The 24,050-nt window shown below is 43.1% G+C and overlaps 3 protein-coding genes across 7 annotated transcripts in view; all 3 read right to left on the reverse strand.

Moving 5' to 3' along the window:
- GPRASP3 (G protein-coupled receptor associated sorting protein family member 3) overlaps window positions 1–17,167 on the reverse strand; it is a 107,109-nt gene extending 89,942 nt beyond the window's left edge. For both annotated transcript variants that reach the window (XM_089324515.1, XM_089324508.1), the window contains exon 1: window positions 17,029–17,167. The gene's annotated coding sequence lies outside the window, so the exon portion shown is untranslated. The remainder of the gene's footprint in view (window positions 1–17,028) is intronic.
- The window catches only part of GPRASP1 (G protein-coupled receptor associated sorting protein 1), a 32,448-nt gene extending 15,281 nt beyond the window's left edge, over window positions 1–17,167 (reverse strand). Inside the window, exon 1 of the mRNA XM_089324504.1 lies at window positions 17,029–17,167. The gene's annotated coding sequence lies outside the window, so the exon portion shown is untranslated. The remainder of the gene's footprint in view (window positions 1–17,028) is intronic.
- Window positions 17,168–18,531: 1,364 nt separating this feature from the next.
- ARMCX5 (armadillo repeat containing X-linked 5) lies at window positions 18,532–23,546 on the reverse strand. 4 transcript variants are annotated; one of them, XR_016228150.1, is made up of 5 exons: window positions 23,315–23,450; window positions 23,046–23,184; window positions 21,177–21,256; window positions 20,607–20,831; window positions 18,532–18,949 (listed from the first exon to the last, which is right to left on the reverse strand). XR_016228150.1 is itself a non-coding variant. In XM_089324506.1 (4 exons), the coding sequence occupies exon 4, from the start codon at window positions 20,564–20,566 to the stop codon at window positions 18,854–18,856; it is 1,713 nt and encodes a 570-aa protein (XP_089180632.1). In that variant the 5' UTR covers window positions 20,567–20,831; window positions 21,177–21,256; window positions 23,046–23,184; window positions 23,315–23,450; the 3' UTR covers window positions 18,532–18,853. The 4 variants fall into 4 exon arrangements, 3 of the variants coding, with proteins under 3 accessions (XP_089180632.1, XP_089180631.1, XP_017205138.1); XM_089324506.1 differs by having other exon boundaries at window positions 18,532–20,831; XM_089324505.1 differs by having other exon boundaries at window positions 18,532–20,831; window positions 23,046–23,546.
- Between the last annotated feature and the right edge of the window lie 504 nt (window positions 23,547–24,050).

Consider the following 24,050-nt stretch of genomic DNA (forward strand, 5'->3'; position numbering starts at 1 on the left):
GTTGTGAAGCTACTCTGTTTGATACTCTAATGGTGTATACATGTCATTAAGTATTTATCCACATCCATAAAACATACAACACCAAAACTTAACCCTAGTATTAACAGTAGAGTTTGGGTAGTAATGATAATCAATATATATTCATCAATTGTAGCAAACAAACTACTGTTACAGGAGATGCTGATAACTGGGGAGGCTATGCTTGAAGGCAGGAGGTTATACATATCTCTGTTGGATCACTTTGCTGTGAACCTAAAACTATTCTTAAAAATGAACTGTTGGGGCCAGTGCAGTGGCCATATGGGCACTGGTTTGAGCCCCAGCTGCTCCACTTCCAATTTGGCTCTCTGCTATGGCCTGGGAAGGCACCTGCCCCCACACCGGGAATTCTGAGGAAGTTCCTGACTTCCAGCTTCAGATCAGCCCAGCTCCAGTCATTGCAGACATTTGAGGAGTAGACCAGCAGATGGGTAACTCTCTCTCTCTCTCTCTCTCTCTCTCTCTCTCTCTCTCTCTTTCGCCCTCGCCCTCTGCCTTTCTCTAACTCTGCCTTTCAAATAAATAAGTAAATCTTAAAAAAATAATAATAGGGGCTGGCATTGTGGCATAGCAGGTAAGGTCGCTGCTTATGATCCAATATAAGCAATGGTTACTGTCACAGCTGCTCCACTTCCGATTCAGGTCCCTGCTAATGGCCTGGGAAAAGCAGCAGAAAATGGTCCAAGTGCTTGGGCCCCTGCTATCCTCACGGGAGACTCAGAAGAAGTTCTTGGCTCCTGGCTTCAGCCTGGCCCACCACTGGCTGTTGTGGCCACCTGGGGAGAGAACCAGTGAATGGAAGATCCCTCTGTCTCTCTACCTCTCCCTCTCTCTCTGTAATTCTGACTTTCCAATAAATAAATAAATCCTAAAAAAACAAAATTAAAACATTTTCTTCTTTTTTGGAATATTCTCATCAGCATTTCAACATACTATACTATTTCCTGTCTTGAAACCAAAATTCTTTATATCATTCCATAGCTACTACCCAATTTTTCCTCTCTTTTTTTGAAATCACTGCAATATTTCATCACCAACATCCAATGAAATTTCATTGCTCTACTGAAAACTGCTTTTGTCAAGACTGACAATAATTCACATGTTACCAAATTCAATAATCAATTATCAATTCTCATCTTGACTTATCATCATTGCAACCATATAATTTATCACCCAAATTAAGACACTACTGAAAGTAAAAAAAAATGTGTTAACAACTGCTCCTGTACAACAGGCATAAACTAGTACTTTCTTGGGAAATTAAGGATATTTAGTCACTATCATTGTCACTAATATTGGACAGGGTTAATTACTCCTTCCTCTTTGAAACATTTTCTTGACTTAGTTTCCAAGATGACTATATTCTAGATTTTCTCTTATTTTACTGGCTATTCCTAACTTGTTGGCTTTTTAAAATTTTGTTTCCAGGACTGGCATTGTGTAGTAGTAGGTAATGCCACCACCAGGCATGGTTCCTGTCTCAGCTGTTTCACTTCTGATCCAGTTCCCTACTAGTGGCCTGGGAAAAGCAGCAGAGGATGACTCAAGTGTTTTGGCCTCTGCCATGCATGTGGGATACCAGGATGAAGTTCCTGACTCATGGCTTCAGCCTGGTCCACTCCTGGCCATTGCAACCATCTGGGGAGTGAACCAGCAGATTGAGGATCTCTCTGTGTCTCTCCCTATCTCTCAGTAGCTCTGAATTTCAAAACAAACAAATATTTGTAAAAATTTGTTTTTATTTTTGTTGATTCATTCTCACCACCTGAATTTCAACACTGAAATATCCCAGGGCTCAATATCTGGACTTCTTCCCTTATGAATCACATCCTTATCTCTTAGTAATCTTATTCAATCTCTTAACTTTCAATACCATTTAAACCTTGATGAATCCCAAATTTGTCCTAGTCTAATCTCTCTCAAAAATCCCAGACTCATATATCTAACCAATCTTCAATCTCCATATTAATGTCTAAAAGACATTTCAAATGCAAGATATCCTGACCCAAACTTCTGATCTTCCCTACAAAAATTGTTCTTCTCAGTCTTTACCCATTTCAATAAATGACATCTTTATTCACTGAGTGGCCCTGAATCATGGTAATCATTGATTCCTCTATCTCTTACATATTCAATCTATCCACATATCCATTGGCTCTACCTCCAAAATATAAACTAAAGCCATACACTACTACTATTTCCACAGCTAACACCTTATTCCAAATCACTATCATTAGCTACCTGGACCACTGTAGTTGCCATTATTCAGCCTGTTTGTACTCCTGTTTTCCAAGAGTCCATTCTCTACACAGCCAGAATCACTCCTTAAAAGCATAAGTCTGATAACACTGACCCCCTTGTCAGAACTCTCTACTGAGTTTTCATTAAGACTTTCAAATATAATCAAACTTTTTCATGGCCTATTTTCACGTGATCTGGTCCCTAGCTACCACTCTAAAAAACTATCTCTGCTCACTTTCTCCTTCCTCCATTTATACCACAAGGGGCTCCATCTATACCACCTCCATTGTTTCCTCCATTTATGCCACAATGGGCTTCTTGCTGTGAACAAGCCAAGCACATTCCTACTCAAGGACCTCTGCACTCATTGTTCCCAAAACCTAGAATGCTTCTCTGGCAGAGAGTTTCATGGTTAGCTCCCCTATTTCATTCATATATTTGTCCAAGGAGAACTTCTCTATGACATCTAAAATATTATTGCTTCTTCCTAAACCTTTACTCTTTATTAAAAATAGACTTATTTGAAAAGTATGGTTACAGAGCAAGAAGTAGAGACAGAGGGATCTTCCATATGCTGGTTTATTCCCTAAATGGCCTCAATGGCCAGGGATGGGACAGATAGAAGCCAGAAGCCAGGAACTCCATCAGGGTCTCCCACATGGGTGCAGGGGCCCAAGGACTTGGGCCATCTTCTGTTGCCTTCCCAGGCACATTAGCAGTGAGCTGGATGGGAAGTGTAGCAGCTGGGACTTGAACTGGTGCTCAACAGGGATTTCCAGCATTATAGGCAGCGGCTTAACCAACAGCGCCATAACACCGGCCCCTCCAAAACTCTCTACCCTCATTCCCTGCTTTATTTTACTGTCATAATTTATCACTACTTAATATTACATATTAATATTTTTAAATTTATTAGGTTTCCTTCTATTCCTAAATGTAAGCTCCATGAGGATGTTTTTATTCTATGCTATATTCCTAGAATTTAGGAGCAGTACCTGGCACATAATAGACTGTTCCATTTGGTAATATATAAAGGCCTCTGGAAGATGGGAATATCTTTTCATTTGTTTTATAAATCATACTAACTTACACTATAGTTTAATCTGGAAAGAAGGGCGATGGGCATTTTGCCTAATGGTTAAGATGCCCAAATTCCACACTGGAGTTACCTGGTTTCATACCTAGTTCCCGACTCCAGCTTCCTGCTAATGTGTACCATGGGAGGCAGCAATGATAGCTCAAGTAATTGGGTCCCTCCACTCATGTGGGATACCTGGATTGAGTTCCTGGCTCTCAGCTGTGGCCCTGACCCTTGAGAGCATTTGGTAGAGTGAGTCAGTGGATGAGAGCTCTGTCTCCCTCCCTCTCAAACAAATAAAAACATGAGTTAGAAAAAAATAAAAAAGAATACAATCTGGGAATCTTATAAGTATCTATCATTGACCAAGCAGGCTAACAAGCACCAGTGTTGTGGCACAGTGGGTTAAAACTACTACCTGCAATGATGACATCCCATATCAGAGTGCTGGCTCCAATCCCAGCTGCTTTGTTTTTGATACAGTTTACTGCTAATGTGCCTCAGAAGGCAGTGGATGATAGGTCAAGTACTTGGGGCCCTGCCACCCATGTAAGTGATCCAGATGGAGTTCATGGCCCTTGCCTCAGCATGGCACACCCCTGGTTGCTCCAACCATCTGGGAAGTGAGCCAGCGGGTAGAAGGGTAGAAGATTCTCTCTCTCTCTCTCTCTCTCTCTCTCTCTCTCTGCTTCACTTTCTGTATGTCTTTCAAATAAATAAATAAATATTTTTTAAAATGTTTAGATGAACTATTTTGTTGGAGATAATATTTTTAGTGTTTAAAATTACAGTTGCTCACCCAGTGTTTTCTTTTTTTAATTTGAATGGCTTCAGAGACACCTGTATACTCCTCCCTAAATTTAATGATCATGCTGCTAATTTAATTAAGATGAGGGAGAGTAGAGATGCTCCAGAAATAATCTTCCCAGAGACACCAATTTCCACAGATATTCACCAAGTCACTTTTGCAAGAGCCATTATAGCCAGACAAGAGACCACAGTGAGTGCCTTTTTTAGTAAAATACTGAGAAAACATGCTCTGAAGAAAGCAGTGAGGAGAGAATTGCCTACATTGTCCCTCTCCTGTCTCTGCAATTTGGAGATGTCTTCTACCCGAGCTGGTGGAGGGCGAAGGAATTAAGTCCAGTTCTAGATTTGAGTCCCAATGCCAGACCCATGATAGTAAAATTGAGAGTAGGACAGGCACTACAGCCCCTGCCACCAGGACCACATCTGCAAACTGAGTATTTGAACACTACATAGATAGGCAGCCAGGGAATGACCTCTGCCACTCCTTCTCCAACATACAGCAAAAAGCCAAGCAAGACTCTTGCTGCTGAAGAATAGTGAAAAAGAAGGAGCACTTAGGACCTTGCTTGAAGCTAAGAGGTACCCTGCTGCCGTGACACCAGGTCATCACAAAGCCCAAAGACTTTCACCCTCAGGCCAGTGATTGCAGGCAGAGCATCTAGACTTGCATCAGCATAAGGCAGAGAACTGCCTTCTGGTGGGATGCACTCATTTATACGTGTTCTACCATCAGCTTCAAGTGAGCCTGACAAACAAGCTAAGACTTTGTAGGGCCTAGTGACTATGACCCTGGTATGACCTAGTCTTGCTCCAGTCTGGGTAGCCAGGGGGCTTTATCACTCCTTTTCTATCCTTGGGCAGAAAGGAAGGATCCATAGGACTGTATCTTGGGACTCAGGACTGGACTGGAAAAGTCCAGCATTTGGCAGATCCTAATGGCCCCCATCCTAAGCCAGTATCTGTAGATAGAATCTCTAGAGTTGCCCCGGCCTCAGGTGGAGACTTGCACCCTGGTGGGACATATTATATTCAGAGTGTAACACTGCCATCCTCGTGTGTTCATGTGGGCCTGGTGTATACCCCCAAGATTAAAGAGGGTCTGATGACTGTGAGACCTAGGGGTAACTTATCTAGTGTCTGGGCAAATGAGAGTCCACCTCTATCACCCCTCCACCAACCTTGGGCGGATATCAGGGAATCATAGGTCTGTCTTGAGACTCAATGCCTGGCTGGTAGAATACAATAAAATCTTGATGGTGTCTATCCAAGGCTGATGTGTGAAGATGGGGCCTCTGGACCTGCTTTGAGCCAAGTGGAGTTCCATGACCTCAGTTGATTAGTCTTATTCTGAACCAGCATCACCAGTAGAGGGCAGGTGTGGTACCAGGGAGTTAGGCCACTTCAGCAGCAGCCAGATATCATAGCACAGAGGGCTTCAGTCATGCTCCAGGCTGCTCTGGTCTTGGTTGGCTGTAGGCCTTGGTTGTGATCTAGCATTATGGCATTGGTAGGCGCAAGACTAGGTGTCTGGGCCTACCTCAACACCAGAAAGATGTTTGTAGGGATGGAAAACATTTTTTAGGCATTTCCCCAGTACCTTCTGAATAACATATCAACTGTGGATTTGGGACAAATCCTGAGTTTATGCAGCATTTCGGGAGTGAAAGCACTGAAAACACAAATAGACCTGAGGCAAACCATGACTTGGGTGCCATCTAGTGCTGACATAGTAGAAGTATACAGAAAGTCAGTAAAATAAACATAGTGCTTCAAATTTCTGGAAGGACAGCCACAAACAAACCCAAATTACTGTAACTAATCCCTAAATGTGCAATGTTGTACACCAGCAAGTGTCAAGAACTTCCAGGGAATCATGAACTTACCTAATGAAGAAAATAAAGTGCTAGGAAACAACCACAACCATCTAAAAACTGAAAGTTTCAAACATTTGAATAAATATTTTAAAAATAGCTGTGTAAAGGAAACTCAGGGGCCAGTGTTGCGGTGTAGCAGGTTAAGCTGCCACCTGTGACACCCGACATCCCACATGAGTGCCAATTCCAGTTCCGGCTACTCCACTCCTAATCCAGCTCTCTGCTAACACACCTGGGAAAGCAGCGGAAGACGGCCCAAGTGTTTGGGCCCCTGCACCCACGTGGGAGACCCAGAAGAAGCTCCTGGCTCCTGGCTCCTGCCTGACACAGCCCCCGGCCATTGCAGCCAGTTGGGGAGTGAACCAACAGATGGAAGATCTTTCTTTCTGTCTGCCCTCTCTCTGTAACTCTGCCTGTCAAATAAATGAATAAAATCATTTAAAGAAGAAAGGAAACTCAATGAACTTCAAGAAATATTTAATACTCTAACAGATGTGACAGAGACATAGAAGTAATTAAAATAAGTCAAACAGAAATTACTCAAATAGTACACTAAAATTAAAACCGTAACAACAGGCAACAATAGCAGAACAGATCAAAAAGAAAGAGTCATGCAGTTCAAAGGGCTACTTGAACGCACACATCTGGAGGGAAAAAAAATAAAAAGAGTAAGAGGAATGAAGAAAGTTTATAGAAAGTTTCAGGACAGTATAAAAAAGCAAATATCCTAGTTATTGAAGAGGGATTTGAGAATGCCAAAGCATGTTGATGAGATAGTAACAGAAAACTTCCTAAACCTAGAGAAAGATACAACTATCCATGTACAGGAAAATCAAAGATCACCAGTCAGATTCAACACAACCAAGTCTACTTACAACCTATTTTAATCAAGATTTCCAAGCTTAAAGATGAAGAGAACATCCTCGAAGCAGCAAATGAGAAAAAAATAACAGATAAAGAGGTCACAGCTTGCTTGACTGCATACTTCTCAGCTGAATACTCGCATAACAGGATGGACTGGGATAATACTTTCAAGGTATGGAGGGGGCAGGAAATGCCATTCAAACAGATTGTAGCCAGCAAAGTTATCCTTCAGATATGAGGAAAAGAGAAAGACATACCAAGACAAACAAGAGCTGGGAAAATTCATTACCACCAGACCTGTCTTGCAAGAAATGTTACAGGTAGTTCTTTAATCTGAAAGAAGGAGACACTAACAAGTAAGTAAAAATATCAGAAGGCAAGAAGCTCGCTGTTCAGAGTATCCACCATACAAACAAATTCAGAATGCACTCCTACTGTCAAAAAGTACTTAAACCATTTATATCCTCAGCTTGAAGAAAAAAACAAAACAATTAAGATAATAACAATGATGCTAAAAGACTAAGAGGGAATACAAAAAGATGTAAAAAAGGACATCAAAATTTTAAAATATGGGGAAGAATGGAGTGCAAGTTTAGAATGTTTTTTGGAATTCTTATCCCTTTTGCTTTTTGTTCCCTTTCCAAACTTTATTAATCAATATTAAGTTGGTATAATTTCAAAATAGCATGTTATGACCAAAGTAGTTTTTGGTAAGCCTCATGGTAACTACAAAGAAAAAAAATCCATATAAGAGACTTCAAAAAAATAAATAAGTATCAACAGAAAACAACTAAACCACAGGAAAATTTTGAGAGGAAGAAGAAACAAAAGAACTACAATAACATTTGAAAATAAGCATCAAAATGGCAGGAGTAAGATCTTATCTATCAATAATTATCTTAAATGTCAGTGGAATGTATCTCCAATTAAAAGACACAGAGGGGGCAGCACTGTGGCACAGTGGTTTTAAAGCCTGGGCTGTATGTAGCACCCGCCTCCCACATTCGCCCCAGTTGGAATCTGGCTGCTCCACTTCTGATCTAGCTCCTTGCTAATGGGCCTGGGAAAGCAGTAGAGGCTGGCCCATGTCCTTGGGCCCTTGAACCCACACGGGAGACTTGGAAGACCTGGAGGAAGCTGCTGGCTCCTGGCTTCGGATTGGTTCAGCTCCACCTTTGCAGCCATTTGGGGAGTGAACCAGCAGATAGAAGACCTCTCTTTCTCTCTCTCTCTCTCTCTCTCTCTCTCTCTCTGTAACTGTCTTTCAAATAAATAAAATAAATCTTAAAAAAAAAAAAGACATACAGGGGCTGGCACAGTGGCATAGCAGCTAAAGCTGCTGCCTGTAGTGCCGGCATCCCATATGGGAATCAGTTTAAGTCCTAGCTGCTCTACTTCTGATCCAGCTCTCTGTTATGGCCTGGGAAAGCAGTAGAAGATGGACCAAGTCCTTGGGCCCCTGCACCCACATGGGAGACCAGGAAGAAGCTCCTGGCTCCTGGCTTCGGATCAGCGCAGCTCCAGTCATTGTGGGCAACTGGGGAGTGAGCCAGCAGATGGAAGAACTCCCCCACCCCCGCCCCGCCTCTCCTTCTCTGTGTAACTGACTTTCAAATAAATAAATAAATCTTTAAAAAAAAAGAAAGTAAAAGGATGGAATAAATAAACAAATAAAAACAAAAATCAAAATGAAGAAGCAGTAGCCACACTTATATGAGTTAAAAATCATATATTTTATCCACAGCAAATATTAATAGACATAAATGGAGATATTGACTTTAATCCAACATAGTCAGGGAGTTTAAACACCTCCTTTCGGGCCAGCGCTGTGGTGCAGCGGGTAAAGCCGCTGCCTGCAGTACCAGCATCCCATATGAGTGCTGGTTTGAGGTTCGAGTCCCAGCTGCTCCACTTCAGATCCAGCTCTCTGCTGTGGCCTGGGAAAGCAGTGGTGGATGGCCCAAGTGCTTGGGCCCCTGCACCCACATGGGAGATCAGGAAGAAGCTCCTGGCTCCTGGCTTCAGATCAGCTCAGCTCTGGCCTTTGCAGTCATCTGGGGAGTGAACTCTCCCTCCCTCTCTCCCTCTCCCCGCCCCCTTCTCTCTCTGTGTAACTCTGACTTTCAAATAAATATATGAATCTTTAAAAAAAACTCCTTACAGAAATGAACAGAAAAATCAAAAAAGAAACAGTAGAGTTAAATTGCACCCTAGATTGACTGGAACTAACAGACATTTAGGGACCCTTTCATCTAACAGTTGTAGAACATACATTCTTCTTAATAGCTCATAGATCATACACCAGGTGAGATTATGGGGCAGGTTACATACCGATTCTCAACAAATTTTCAAAATTAGAAACCACATAAAGTATTCTTTTCTGATCACAATGCAACAAAACTAGAAATGAATAAAAACTTCAGAAACTACATGTAAGCTAAACCACACTCTTGAAGAGCAAATGGATTAAAATAGAAGCTTAAGAGAAAATGAATTTTTTGAAGTAAATGAAAATGGAAACACAACATACCAAAACCTATAGGACAGAGCAAAAGCAATACTAAGAGGGAAGGTCATATAAATCAATTTCTAGGTTAAAAAGTCCAAACTACCTCAAATAATCAACTTTTTGTTGCAATCCAAGAAACCAGAAAAATAATAACAAATGCAACTCAAAATTAGTAGAAATAGACAAAATAAAACTAAGAGCACAAATAAGTCCACTAGAGAGTGAAAATTATTTTTTAAAATAATAACGCAGTTCTTTGAAGATAATTAACAAATCCTTGGCCAGACTAAGAAAAAAAGAGACAAATACATAAAATCAGACATGCAAAGGGAGACATTATAACTGACACCACAGAAATACAAAGAACTGTTACAGCTTTCTATGAGTAATTATGACAATAAATTTGATATAAACTAGAAGAAATGGACAAATTCTTAGACACATACACCTTATTAAGACTGAATCATGAAGAAATGGAATTACCTAAACAGATCAATAATAAGTAGCTAAATGAATCAGTAATAAAAAAAAAGTCTCCCATCAGAGAAAAGCCCAGGACCAGATGGTTTCACTGCTGAATTCTTAGAAACATTTAAAAAAGAATTAGCGCCAGTGCCGCGGCTCACTAGGCTAATCCTCCGCCATGTGGCGCCGGCACACCGCATTCCAGTCCCAGTCGGGGCGCCGGATTCTGTCCGGTTGCCCCTCTTCCAGGCCAGCTCTCTGCTGTCACCAAGGAGTGCAGTGGAGGATGGCCCAAGTACTTGGGCCCTGCACCCCATGGGAGACCAGGAGAAGCACCTGGCTCCTGCCTTCGGATCAGCGCAGTGCGCTGGCCGCAGCGCGCCGGCCACGGTGGCCATTGGAGGGTGAACCAACGGCAAAGGAAGACCTTTCTCTCTGTCTCTCTCTCTCACTGTCCACTCTGCCTGTCAAAAAAAAAAAAAAGAAGAAGAAGAAGAATTAGCACTAATTCTTCTGAAATTATTCTAAAGAACAGAAAAGGAGAGGGACTATCTTGTGGCACAGCAGGTTAAGCTGCCACCTGCAATGCCAGCATCCCATAAATGGTAAAAAAAAATATAGATGTTTATCAAGTACCACGTGTCTATGTTTAAAAATACATAGACTTTGTAAATTGTTAAGGTAAGCTAATTAACATATGGATTACTTCAGATACTTATCATTTTTGTGGTAAGAACACTTAAAATTCACAGTATAAGCATTTTCAAGTATATGATATACTGTTATTAACTATAGTCACAATGATTTACAACTGATCTCTTGAAATTACTTCTCCTATCTAACTGAAATTCTGTAAAGTTTGATCAGTAGCTCTCCTACTTCCTTCCACCCACAGCCTCAGCAGAGGAGAGGAGAGGAGAGGGGAGGGGAGAGGGGAGGGGAGGAGAGGATAAGGGAGGGGAGGGGAGGATAAGGGAGGGGAGGGGAGGGGAGGGGAGAGAAGAAGGGAGGGGAGGGGAGAGGAGAGGAGAGGAGGGGAGGGGAGAGGAGAAGGTAGGGGAGGGGAGGGGAGAGGAGAGGAGGGGAGGGGAGGAGAGGGGAGGGGAGAGGGGAGGGGAGGAGAGGAGGGGAGGGGAGAGGAGGAGAGGAGAGGAGGGGAGGGGAGAGGAGCGCAGAGGAGGGGAGGGGAGGGGAGGGGAGAGGAGAGGAGGGGAGGGGAGGAGAGGGGAGGGGAGAGGGGAGGGGAGGAGAGGAGGGGAGGGGAGAGGAGGAGAGGAGAGGAGGGGAGGGGAGAGGAGCGCAGAGGAGGGGAGGGGAGGGGAGGGGAGGGGAGGGGAGAGGAGGGGAGGGGAGGGGAGGGGAGAGGAGAGGGGAGGAGAGCACTCCCCAAATGCCCACAACAGCTGAGGCAGAGCCAAGTCACAGGTAGAGAAATCTGGAACTTAGTTTGGGTCTCCCCTGTTGGTGACATGGACCTAAGTACTTGAGCCATCATTTGTGGACTCCCAGGGTACACATTAATAGAAAGCTCGAATTGGAAACAGAGCCAGGACTTGAATACAGGCACTCCAATTTGGATGCACAAATCATAAGCAATATCTTAAATGATGTGCCAAAAACCTGCTCCTCCTTTTCCCAATTTTAAAAATCAGGTTATTTGGGGGGCCAGAGTTGTGCTGTGGCACAGTGGGTTAAACTGTTTGCTTTTTTTTTTTTTTCAACAAATTAAAATTTGTATAGATGTAAAAGTTGTGTACTACACATTGAAAAGTGGATGTGATATAATTAACAAAAACAAATGAACTAAACATTGATGTCTAATGTACCTATGACATTTTTAAAGCTAGATTGTTATCCTAAGTACAGAATTCAGTAACTCTCGTCCTAATACTCATGACTAAATAATGTCAAAAAATGTCTTAATTCCTTTCTTGGGTTAATAATAGAATGCATTTAAAATTGTATTTCTCATCCCAGTCAATGGAAGCCTATACAATGTTATTTCAAGTACAAACCTCAGCTGGAATTTTGTCTGCAGAGCTATGAAAAGAGGCTCCATAATAAACTGTTTGCTTTCAATGCTGGCATTGCACATTGGAGCACCAATTCCTGTCCCCGTTGGTCGGCTTCCAATTCAGTTCCCTGCTTATGTGCGTCAAGTACTTGGTCCTCTGCAACCCATGTAGGAGACCGGGTTGGAGTCCTTGGCCCCTGGCTTTTGCCTGACCCAGCCCTGGCTACTGCAGTCATTTGCAGAGTGAACAAGCAGATCAAAGATCTCTATGTCACTCTGCCTGTCAAATACATAAATGAGAAAATCTGCTTTTTAAAAAAAAATCAGGTTGCTTGCTTTCTTGCTATTGACTTATTGAATTCTTCATAAGCCCAATGATGTTCTTCCCAGAAACAGAAAAGCTTATCCTTTCTAAAATTCATGTGGAATACCAGCTGATTCCAAATACACCAATCTGGGAAAAGAAGAATAAAACTGGAGAATTCATATTTCCTGATTTCAAAGCTTTCTATGTGACTATAATAAACTAAACAGTATGACACCGGGCATAAAGACAGGCATACAAGTATTAAGCCCATGAAATAAAAGAGCCCAGAAATAGGGGTCGGCACTGTGGCATAGAAGGTTAAGCCTCCACCTGCAGTGCTGGCATTCCATATGGGCACCAGTTTCAGTCCTGGCTCTTCCACTTACTAGCCAGCTCCCTGCTAATGCACCTGGGAAAGCAGTGGAAGATGGCCTAAATCCTTGGTCCCCATATGGGAGACTAGAAGTTCCTGGCTCCTGGCTTCAGCCTGCCAGCCCCAGCTGTGGTGGCCATTTAGAGAGTGAACCAGCAGAAAGAAGACCTATCTCTCTCCTTCTATCTCTGCCTTTCAAACAAACACATCATTAAAAAACAAAAGCCCAGAAATAAATCCTTGAATATGTGTTCAGACGATTTTCGCAACAGTATCAAGGCCATTTAATGGGGGAATGATAGTCTTTTCAAAAAATGGTGCTGTGATACAGGGGCCCAAGGACTTGAGTCATTTCTACTGCTTTCCTAGCAACATTAGCAGGGAGCTGGATCAGAAGTGGAGCACCTGGGACTTGAACTGGCACCCATATGGGATGCTTGCGCTGAAGGCAATGGCTTTTCCAGCTAAGCCACAGAGCCAGCTCCTTATTTTACAATTATAAGAAGGTAATGATGTGTCCTTCCTTCCTCTCTCCCTCTTCCCCTTCCTTCTTCCTTCCTTTCATTCTGAATACTATATCTGTATCATATATGTATGCATCTATGCATTTGCCAATATTTTTTCCTGTTCTGTGAATTGTTTTAGCACTTTCTTGATGGATCATTTATGGTTATTTTTAAGGTCAAATCAAATAAGCCTGATAGTTTTGCTCTCAGAGGTGCTGAAGGAGGGGCCACTGTTGTGGCACAGATGGTGAAGCTGCCGCTTGTGACACTAGCATCCCACATGAGCACCAGTTTGAGTCCTGGATGCTCCACTTCTAATCCAGCTTCCTACTAATGCTCCTGGGAAAGCAATGGAAGATGGCCTGAGTACTTGGGCCCCTGCCACTCATGTGGGAGACCCAGAGGAGTTCCTGGCTCCTGGCTTTGGAGAGGCCCAGCCCCGGCCATTGCATCCATTTGGGGAGTGAATCTGCAAATCCTGGGCCACTGCCACCACCTTGGGACAAACCAGGCTCAGCCATTGTAGCCATTTGACAAGTGAACCAGAGAATGAATGATCTCTCTCTCTCTCTCTCTCTCTCTCTCTCTCTCTGTCTCCTCTCTCTTTCTTCCCCCACCCCGTCTCTGTGTGTGTCACTTTTCCCTTCAAATAAATATGTATTTTAATAAAGCTGTAGAATAATATATACACTATGATAATATTCCTTTTTTTGACAGGCAGAGTGGACAGTGAGAGAGAGAGAGCGAGAGAGAAAGGTCTTCCTTTTCCGTTGGTTCACCCCCCAAAGGCCGCTGCGGCTGGCACGCTGCGGCCAGTGTATCACGCTGATCCGAAGCCAGGAGCCAGGTGCTTCTCCTGGTCTCCCATGGGGTGCAGGGCCCAAGGACCTGGGCCATCCTCCACTGCACTCCCAGGCCACAGCAGAGAGCTGGCCTGGAAGAGGAGCAACCGGTACAGAAACCGGCGCCCCGACCGGGACTAGAACCTGGTGTGCCGGCGCTGCAGGCGGAGGATTAGCCTATTGAGCCACAGCGCCGGCCAACACTATGATAATATTCAACATTTTCAGAAATCCTCAGAACACTTGGATATTGTGCCATGTAAGTAATGCCTAGAAAATGCATAAGCTGACAATATTTATTTGTTAAGTCTAAAGCAGTAATTGGGTTAGGGTTTGTAGTTGAAAAGGTCTTTGCTTGTAATGTTCAATCATTTGAAACCAGAACGTATTAAGACATTACATAAGTCAGAATTCCAGAGGCCAAATCAATATCAATTTCTTCGCTCACCCAAATTCTGAACAAAATGAATAGAAGGAGAAAACCAGAGTTGAGTGCTTGGCAGTGATTAAGACGGAACTTGGGGGTCCGGTGCTGTGGCATAATGGGTAAAGCCACTGCCTGCAGTGCTGGCATCCCATATGGGCACTGGTTCAAGTCCCGGCTGCTCCACTTCCAATCTAGCTCTCTATTATGGCCTGGAAAAGCAGGAGGAGATAGCCCAACATGCACCTGCATGGGAGACCTGGAAGAGGCTCCTCCTGGCTTCTGGCTTCGGATCGGCACAGCTCCGGCCGTTGTGGCCATTTGGGGAATGAACCAGCGGATGGAAGACCTCTCTCTCTCTCTCTCTCTCTCTGGCCATTTGGGGAATGAACCATCGGATGGAAGACCTCTCTCTCTCTCTCTCTCTCTCTCTGCCTCTTTTCTCTCTGCGTAACTCTGACTTTCAAGTAAATAAATAAATCTTTAAAAAATAAAATTAAAAAAAATAAATAAAAGATGGCATTTGGGATGACCACATACCATATTGCAGTGTCTTGGCTCAAGTTCCAGCTCCTCTGATGATTTTAGCTTTCTGATAATGCATAATCTGGGAGGTAGCAGTGATGGCTCCAGTACTTGGGTCTTTTGTGCTCATGTGAGAAACCTGGATTGAGTTCCTGGCTTCTTGCTTTGGCCTAGCCCAAACTGTATCTGGGTATCTGGGGAGTGAACCAGTAGATAGAAGACCTCTGCCTCTCTCCCTCTGTGTCTTTCTTCCTTTCAAATAATTAATCAATTTTTGAAAAGTACTAAACCAGATGAGAAATAAACATACCATGTTTGCTACTGACAAATTGGATATAGAATATGACTCAGACCTTTAGGCAAGTAGGCTTCCTAAAAATAAATCCCAGAATTTGACACACTATTCCATCCAATTAGAAACTGGGCCTTGGGGCCTATGCTATGGCATAGAAGTTTGAGGCTCCACCTGCAGCACCAGCATCCCATATGGCTTACGGTTCAAATCCCAGCTGCTCCACTTCTGATCCAGCTCCCTGCTAATGCTCTTGGGAAAGCAGTGGATGATGGCCCAAGTGGTTGGGCCCCTGCACCCACACGGGAGACCCAGAAGAAGCTCCTGACTTCTGGCTTCAGATCAGGACAGCTCTGGCCATTTCGGCCATTTGGGGAGTGAACCAGCAGATGGAAGACCTCTCTCGCTTTCTCTGCCTCTGCCTCTCTATAACTCTGCCTTTCAAATAAATAAATAAATCTTTAAAAAACATCATACAGAATAGAAAGAGATTCAGAATCAGGAAAACAGGAGCAAATGTGGAGTATTAATACTTCCTGATTTCAAAACTTACTACAAAGCTACAGTAATGAATGCCCTGCAGTACTGGCATAAGAACAAACTTACAGATACATAGAACAAAGTTGAGACCAGAAATAAAACCAAAGTGTCAGTGCTGCTGATTTTCTTAATGATGCCAAGTCCACTCAATTGGATTTTCTTATGTAAAAGAATGAAACCAAACCCTTTATTTACACCATGTACAAGAATGAGCTCAAAATGTTCCAACAAACCTAAGCATAAGTAAAAATTATAAAACTCTTAAAACACAGGAGTAAATATTTTTGACCTTGGGTTTGGCAATGTCACCAAAATATCAGCAGCCAAAGGAAAAAATAGATAAATTGGAATTCACTGTAATTGAAAACTTTTGTGTACCAAAAACTTCATCAAAGGTGAACAACCAACCTACAGCACAGGAGAAAATGTCTGAAAATCATATAAAGGGCTTGTATCCAGAGTATATAAAGAACTTGTACAACGCAGCAGCAACAACAAAAATAAACCAATAATCTGAGACAGGGTTTGTGGCAAAGTAGGTCAAGATTCCACTTGGGACACCTGCATTCAGAATGCCAGTGTGAATCCTGGCTACTCCACTTACAATCCAGCTTCCAGCTAATGAATCTTGGGAGGCAGCAGATGATGCTTCAGCTGTCTGGGTCCCTGCCACCTACATGGGAAACCCAGAGAGAGTTCTCTCTCTGGCCTGGCCCAGCCCTGGCTGCCTGTTGCAGGCATTTAGAGAGTGATCCAGTGGATGGAAAATCTGATCTTTATCTCTCTCTGCCTTTCAAGCTGAAAATAAAATTTAAAAATGGGCAAAGCACTTAAATATATACTATTCCAAAGAAGATATGCAAATGACCAAAGAACATGTGAAAAGATGTTCAGCATCATTTATCATTAGGGAAATGCAAATGAAAACCACAACGAGCACCTACAGAATGGCTATTAAATAGTAATGGAAAAGGAGAGTTTGAAACAATGTGGATACATTGAAACCACTATATATTGTTGATGGGAATGTAAAATGGTCCAGCCACAGTGGATAAAAGCTTGATATCAACATATAACATGGTCCAGCAATTCCACTTCCTAGGTATATGTTCAAAATAATTTAAACCAGTGCCTTGGATAGATACTTGTACTCCAGTGTTCATTGCAACATTATTTTTAACAGCCAAAAGATGAAAACAGCCTAAACATACATTAATAGATGATGCTCAGGAACAATTTGAGGGATGATTCTCTCTCCCATAATTCCCACCCAAGGAGAGACCATCAACATCTTGCTTTGACACAAATATACACCCCACACTCACCCTTCTCTTTAATTGACGTTGGAAAATTCCATAGCCATCAACTGCTTAAGTGTGTGCTCCAGAAGGCATTGGAAACACAGACTATTTCCAAAGGGTCTGGTGCAATTGTGTTGTGAAGATCTCCAACACTGAGAACAGTACCCACATCTGGTACTACAGGCTAAGGAAGTTCTGTGGATTAAAAAACAAGTTATCAAGAACTTCAAAAATAATCTAAATTGAAGCTTCACACTGCCAAAGTCTTACCCTGCTTTTTTCCCCTTAATGCCCCGTGTAGTAGATTGTCCTTCATTTTAATTTCTGAATGTATTAAAAATAGGTTCACCCTGACCTTAACATAAATTAAAATATGGATAGCAGTGAAAACTAGTGGTGCATTACACCATGTGGATATTTTTCAGTTTAGGCCTTTCCCCAGTACATTAAAAAGTTAAAAGAGACAAAGGTCAACAGAAAGACCAGCATTTGTGCACTGATCCTAATACCTCTATTTCCCAATTCTGGACAATAAATTAGAGGATACAAACAATAAAGGAGATTTGGGGGTAGAGAAAGCAGAGGTGGCTCTGTATCACAATCTATATTCTGTCATTCTATGCTAACAACCCTGTCCAGAATCTAGCTTTTGTTAAACATAAACAGGAGAAACTGACATTGCATAGATAACATAGCTTCAGCTCTATGAATTGTGCACAGTGAGATTAGGGAAATTAATTTCTTCCTAACTATACACTCCTAAAAGAAATTTTAGTATCCTGTAGCTGTATTATACATAGAGCTGAGCTCCAACCAAAAAAGATCAGCACAAACAAGGAGCTACCACCAAGGACAGGTACAAATCACCAAGTCCAAAACACTGGCCAGAAAACAAAAACAAGGATCAGAGTCGACAGTCACCAAGGCAGGACAGATAAGACTATCACTAGAAAGACCCTCTTCCAAGGCCTAAGACTGCAGGTGGAGGGAAACTCAGATGAAGCACTGAATCTGGTATCCCTGGATGGTGAGAGAGCTGTTGAAGGCACAGTGGGGCCAGATCCCTTCAGAACACATTCTCTGCAGTTGTTCATGGCTTTGCTGAATGGGACTTGTGGACCAGGGGTCCTCTTCAAGGTTAAAAAGCTTCCAGGCATGCTGATGAGACATTCCATATGAAAGTTTTGGAACTCCCACAGGAATGAAAGCAACTGTGCTCCCTTCCTCCTCAATCTGTCCTTACCCACTTCCCCAGAGCTGTCAAGATAAAGCTCCATTTCTCACTTGAAGACCTAACAGAATGAAGCCCTATCATCCAGAATCTACAGCCAGTACCACCTGTCTTATTGTGTAGAAGGTAATTCTGCTCCTTGAACATATTGAAACTAAAACATCTGACACCGTGACCTCATTTAGTTCGTGCCCCACCCCTACAGAAAAACAGACACAGACAGTGGTCTTCACCATGTTTATATTGTTTGTGCTTTTTCCTTCTCACTAGATTTCAACTGAAGAACTAGGACAATGTTTTCACCAGTTTTGGCATGCAACTTTATTAACAATATATAAATGAAATCTCAAAAGGAACATATTTATATCAATATAAGGAACAGATGTATAGCTTATTCATGATGAATAGGTTCATTATCAGGTCATGTTGCAGAAATACTAAAAATATCCCATTTTATTATATACAATAACAATCAACAAATGTACAAGTTCTCAAGGTAAACTGGCCTCCTTCAGTCAACACAAAGAACCTAATTACTGAATTTATAATTATGTGCATTGGTTTCATACTGTAACAACATCATAAAAATGTCAAAGCTTTGAGAGAACATACAGCTATTCAGAGTTTGAGTATTAATCGTATAACTTTATCTCTCACCTCAAGATCACTGTGCTCTGCTAAGTCTTGGAGTTTCTGACCAAACCATTTTGCTTCCTGGAATATGGAAATAAGTTCAGATTTAGTGAACTTTTCCTTGGTAAATAGTTTTACCCTTTTTTTGAACTGGAAATTTATATTCTCAAAAATTTCAATGACATTAAGAATATTGGCCTTCGACTCATTCTTGTTAAAGAGTGCAACCAATGATGATAGTACTTCCCCACTGATCAGCTCTCTTGTATTGGCTTGATTTTTAGACAAGCACATAAATACTTTTAAAACATAAAACTTGATTTTAACACTTCCCTTGTTTAGTAAGCTGAGTAAATCTCGAATGTAATTGGCAATTACATGGTGGTCCTCAAATTTCATACTCAGTTGAGCTAATAATTTTAGTCCAGCCAGTTGTACATTGGAGTTCAAGGGATAAAAAATTATGTCCTTACAAAGTTGATGTATGTATAACTCTCCAATTTTTGTTTCTTCAGAGGACTCAGAACTGTAATCCACTGTATTTAAGGCTCTAGGGTGTTCTTTAACATTGGGATTATTGATCAACTTTTCAATCATAACAGTAATACCTACATCATGAATTATATCCTGGGTAAATGGATAAGCAGGACTGATGCCCATTATCATTGTAGCTATTTCATGAATGAAAGGATCTTCAGTTAACTTAAGGAGGGCAACAAGTTTATCAAACTCTTTTGGTTCTAAACTAAAGGTACGTGATTTGCAGCGACAGGCCTTTGGATTTGGCCCATATTTCTCCCTTTGCCTGATCTGTTTTTTGATCTCAGCTAAAGTCTGGAAGTAAGGTCCATTATAAGGTGGGATCTTGGTGAGAGGCCGAACCCCCAGAGGAGTTTCAATCAGGGTGTCCACCAGGGTCCAGTTCCCTTCTGGAGGTGAGGATCTCTCCCCTCCCTCAACTGGGACTAGGACAATATATCTGCCCCTTGACCATGCTGTTGCTTTTTGTTTTATAGTAAGCGGTGGTTGATGTATGGGCTCAGGAGTCTCTTCAATCTTAGGTGGGGGCTTGTAAACTTGAGGAGGGGTTTCTTCTTCAGGCCAGAACCAGGACCCTACACTAGGCTCTTCTCCGGCCCAGAACCAGGAGCAGGCATTTTCTTCATCCTCATTACCTGACTTGATCCCGATATCGCCTTTTTCCTCAGCTCTGGACTTGATGCTGGCCTCAACACTTGACTCTGGCCTGGACCCAATATTGGCCTTATCATCAGCCTTGGCACAGGATCTGATAAGTTTATCACTGCCATCAACAACCTTGATTTCAGACTTGGTTATAGCACTGACCTTAAACGCAGGCATGGTCTTTGACTTGCTTTGGGGCACTCTACCATGTTCTGCAAGGGGTTTTTCCTTAGTCTTAGTCATGACTCCAGTCTTGATCATATCCTCCATCTTGCTCACTTCTCTCGTCATGGCCACAGCCACAGGCTCAGTGTAGGTCACTGTCTGTGTCCTGACTACTGACCCATTTCCGGTCTTGGCCTGGATTACTGATTCTGTTTTTGGTGCTGCCTCAGCCACTGCCTTCACTTGGGTCTCAGCTTTCACTTTAGTACTGGCAGAGCCACTGACTCTAGCTTTCAGGCCAGCCTCAGTCTCTCCTCTAGCCCTTGTCCTATCCCCAGAGCCAATCATGGTTCAAGTTAAAGATAAGGCCAAGTTATGTACCACCCACCCCTGTCTTAGCCTTGACTGAAGGTCTGTCCCAGGTTGATGTTTTCATTAGAAGTCCAGTAGTCATTCAGCCCCCTCTCCAACTAAGGCTCTACCAATGATACAGACAGCATGCAGAGGAATCTCACTCAAGGTAGGGAAAGATGGCTGTGCTTGGGCGCAGCCCTGTGGAGGGTGGTGGTCTTCAGCCACTCCAAGGCCACCAGATCTGTCACTGAAGTTGGACCTAAGAGTGAAGGAAGGAAATGGGGCTTTGAGTCTCTTCCATTTTTTTCCTCACACTGATCTGTACAGACACAGGAAAGGTAAGGAAATTCAGTGCTACGCAGGAGAGGTACATAAATACATAATCAGCAAACTCTCTCCTTCATTTCACCCACTCTCAATACCTTCAAATGCTACCAGTCTCCATTCTAGGCACTAAACAGGAACACGAACGGTAAGAAAGCTGGATGTGAGTAAGAGAGGCTCAGGAGTCCCTAGACTGGCTCTTGGACCTTGTTGGAGCCAAGCAGATCTCCATTATCCCATTCTTTACATCTACCCAAGAATTCCCCACACTTATACCAACCTGCACTGATCTGGAGTAATTTTCTCCTCCTTTCCTCGTTTCCAGTGGTGACAAGCCCTACAGCAGACCTACAGGCAGACCTAAAGGCAAATAAACAAACAGGAGGATATAGAAATTGATCTCCTGGTAAAGTGGCCTTGGTGCCTGGTTCCTATTCTTGCATTTCCAGATATAATCCATCTCGTTTTTCCCTTCTCTCGTCCCCTCTTCCCTTGCCCTGTTTCAGGCTGCTCTACTTCCCCCCACAACTGCCCATCATCTTCCTCTTCAGGGATTATCCTAGCATTTCCCTGGTTTAGAATTAGCAGGGCAAGCAAGTGGACAGCGGGGAAAGCAGATCTTTAACCACCAAAGTTTATCATGAGTCCAACTAAGTCAGCAGAGGGGAAGGCAGACAGGGGCTATTGGTAAGCTTACAAAATAGAAGAGTTCAAATTCTCTAGTCTCAGGGCTGGTGCTGTGGCACAGTGGGTTAACGCCCTGGCCTGAAGTGCCGGAATCCTATATGGGTGCCAGTTCAAGTCCTGGCTGCTCCTCTTTTGATCCAACACTCTGCTATGGCCTGGGAAAGCAGTGGAGGATGGCCCAAGTCCTTGGGTCCCTGCACCCATGTGGGAGACCTGGAAGAAGCTCCTGGCTCCTGGCTTTGGATCGGCGCAGTTCTGGTCATTGCAGCCATTTGGGGAGTGAACCTTCGGATGGAAGACCTCTCTCTCTCTGCCTCTCCTCTCTCTGTGTAATTCTTTCAAATACATAACTAAATCTTTAAAAAATTCTCTAGTCTCAGTCACACATACCCTTGTACCCTCACAGCAACCTTAACTAATACAGGGCAATTTTCTCTTGTTTGTTATTTTCCAGCTTCAGGATTGGTTACCATTTACAAATCTTCACAACAAATGACAGACCCATAAATCTGGGGACAGATCTAGCTACATAGAGTCACAAACACAGAGACAGATAAATGGAGATGCAGGAGACAATGGAGAATGAGTCCCTGGTAGAGACCAGCACTTGGGGCACCATGTTTTCTGGATGCAGGTATTTGTCAAACATTTTCTACCTCCTTTCTTTCCCACCGCCCAAATCTCCAATCTTCTCTCCTCCATTCCTAAAGTCTGACAATTCTCAGGCAGAAGCAACTCTAACATCCCTGCAAGACAGTAGTGGTGTTAATAGAGATGAAGCTCCCAGACAAATCATGTAAACTGGGAAAACAATTAAAAGCATTTCCAAATTTCTCTAAGTTCCTATGTTTCCTTCCTCTCCCTTAAAGACCTATCGTTTTCTGCCACGTAATACCAATAAGGCAGGACATGTTTGTAAACCTTGCAGAGAAGAGACCTGGAGGTTCCCCTACACCCATATCTGCTCTTGCTGTAACCACCTTCAAACATTCTTACTCCACTGAAAGCAGGCCAATTTGCTTTTCCTTCTCCCTTCCCCTTGGGGTCTTCTGTGCCCTACAGATCTTTACAGAAACGTGGAGTACAGCAAACTTACAAACACATCGACACATATAAATGCACTATACACACGCAAAGACCCAACGAAAAGACAGTGGAAGAAACATAGCTATTAATGGTCAGACCACTAATCAGGACGTGACACACTTTTCAAAATCCAAGGTCTTGGTTACCAAAACATCTACAACCTCTTTTTACACTCTTCCTCAGAGCTAGAAGCCGCTATTACACCCCTTTCCCTTCCCAAACATGGTCTGGAAATCAAGCTAGCAAGAGGCAGATCATTTTATCTTATTCCAGTCTCTCTCCCTCACTGCCCGCCTCCCATCACCTAGTTACATATCCTGCGTTCATTCCAATACCCACGTCCATACTCCCAAGCGATGGCCGCCTTCTCACTAACCTGCTCTGTTTGGATCAGGAGCCGTAGTCTTGTTTCCTTGCCTCAAGGGTGCCGTGCCACACAGGACAGACAGACGTTTCGATGAATACCAGGACCCGAGCAATGGCGGCGACTGTTTGGGTTGGATCTGCACCTGAGACTTAGGAGGAGATACTTGTTTTATCAGCTAAAGGGCCGGGACTGGCAAATTGCTGCCCTGTCACTTTTTGGTATTCCTTGTTCTTTCCCAGGGACTCCTCGGGAACCCGCACGCAATTACTAACAGCTACCTTTTCCTCCGCAGTCCGGTTACTGCCACGTCCCCCTTCCCGAAATCAGCAGCGGGAGGAGCTAAAGGGTGTTTAAGGGGATCCGGCTTGCGGAAGCGGAGTGATACCAAACTTTGCCCAGCGCCAATCGCTCTACGTCAGAGGACTGCGTCCCGCCCCCTCTAAATGCGCAGCAGCGGAATCTGTATACAGCGGCAACAGCGCCGGAAGCAGGGACACGGCAGAATATCAGTGACTCAGTATTAGTTTTTCTCCTTCGGGAGCTGCCCCCAGCAAAGCTTTTTTTTTTTTTTCCCCACTGAGCGGAAATGAATGCGGGTTTCCTCTGGAAATCAGCTCCGGCCTGACAAAGCGGACGAATACCAAAGCGTTCCAGTACTGACAAGTTCACCTTTCCTAACTCTTAAGAACCAGAGAAGTGTACAGTCTGGGGATACGGGAGGGGCCGAGGTAGGATGGTCTGGAAAGGGGCTAGAAAGGATAAAATCTGATGTATTCTCTCTGAGAGAAGCCTTTCCACACCACCTGTTCAAACACTTAGTTTTCTACACGATATGGGCAGAGTTGTGGCTAATCTAAAAAGCTTCTGTGGCCTGATGCGCTGATCAGTATCCAACATCTTGGAATTCTGTTCTGTCCCCTGAATCGTTCGTCCTTATATCCCAGAATATTCTTTGCATTAAAGTGATCAAAGGTAAAGTGGGTTTAAGATATAGAGAAGGCAGAAATGAACGGA

This window comes from Oryctolagus cuniculus, chromosome X (genome assembly GCF_051225735.1).
Source record: "Oryctolagus cuniculus isolate XC-2025 breed Fujian yellow rabbit chromosome X, ASM5122573v1, whole genome shotgun sequence".
In the NCBI taxonomy this organism is placed as follows: Eukaryota; Metazoa; Chordata; class Mammalia; order Lagomorpha; family Leporidae; genus Oryctolagus; species Oryctolagus cuniculus.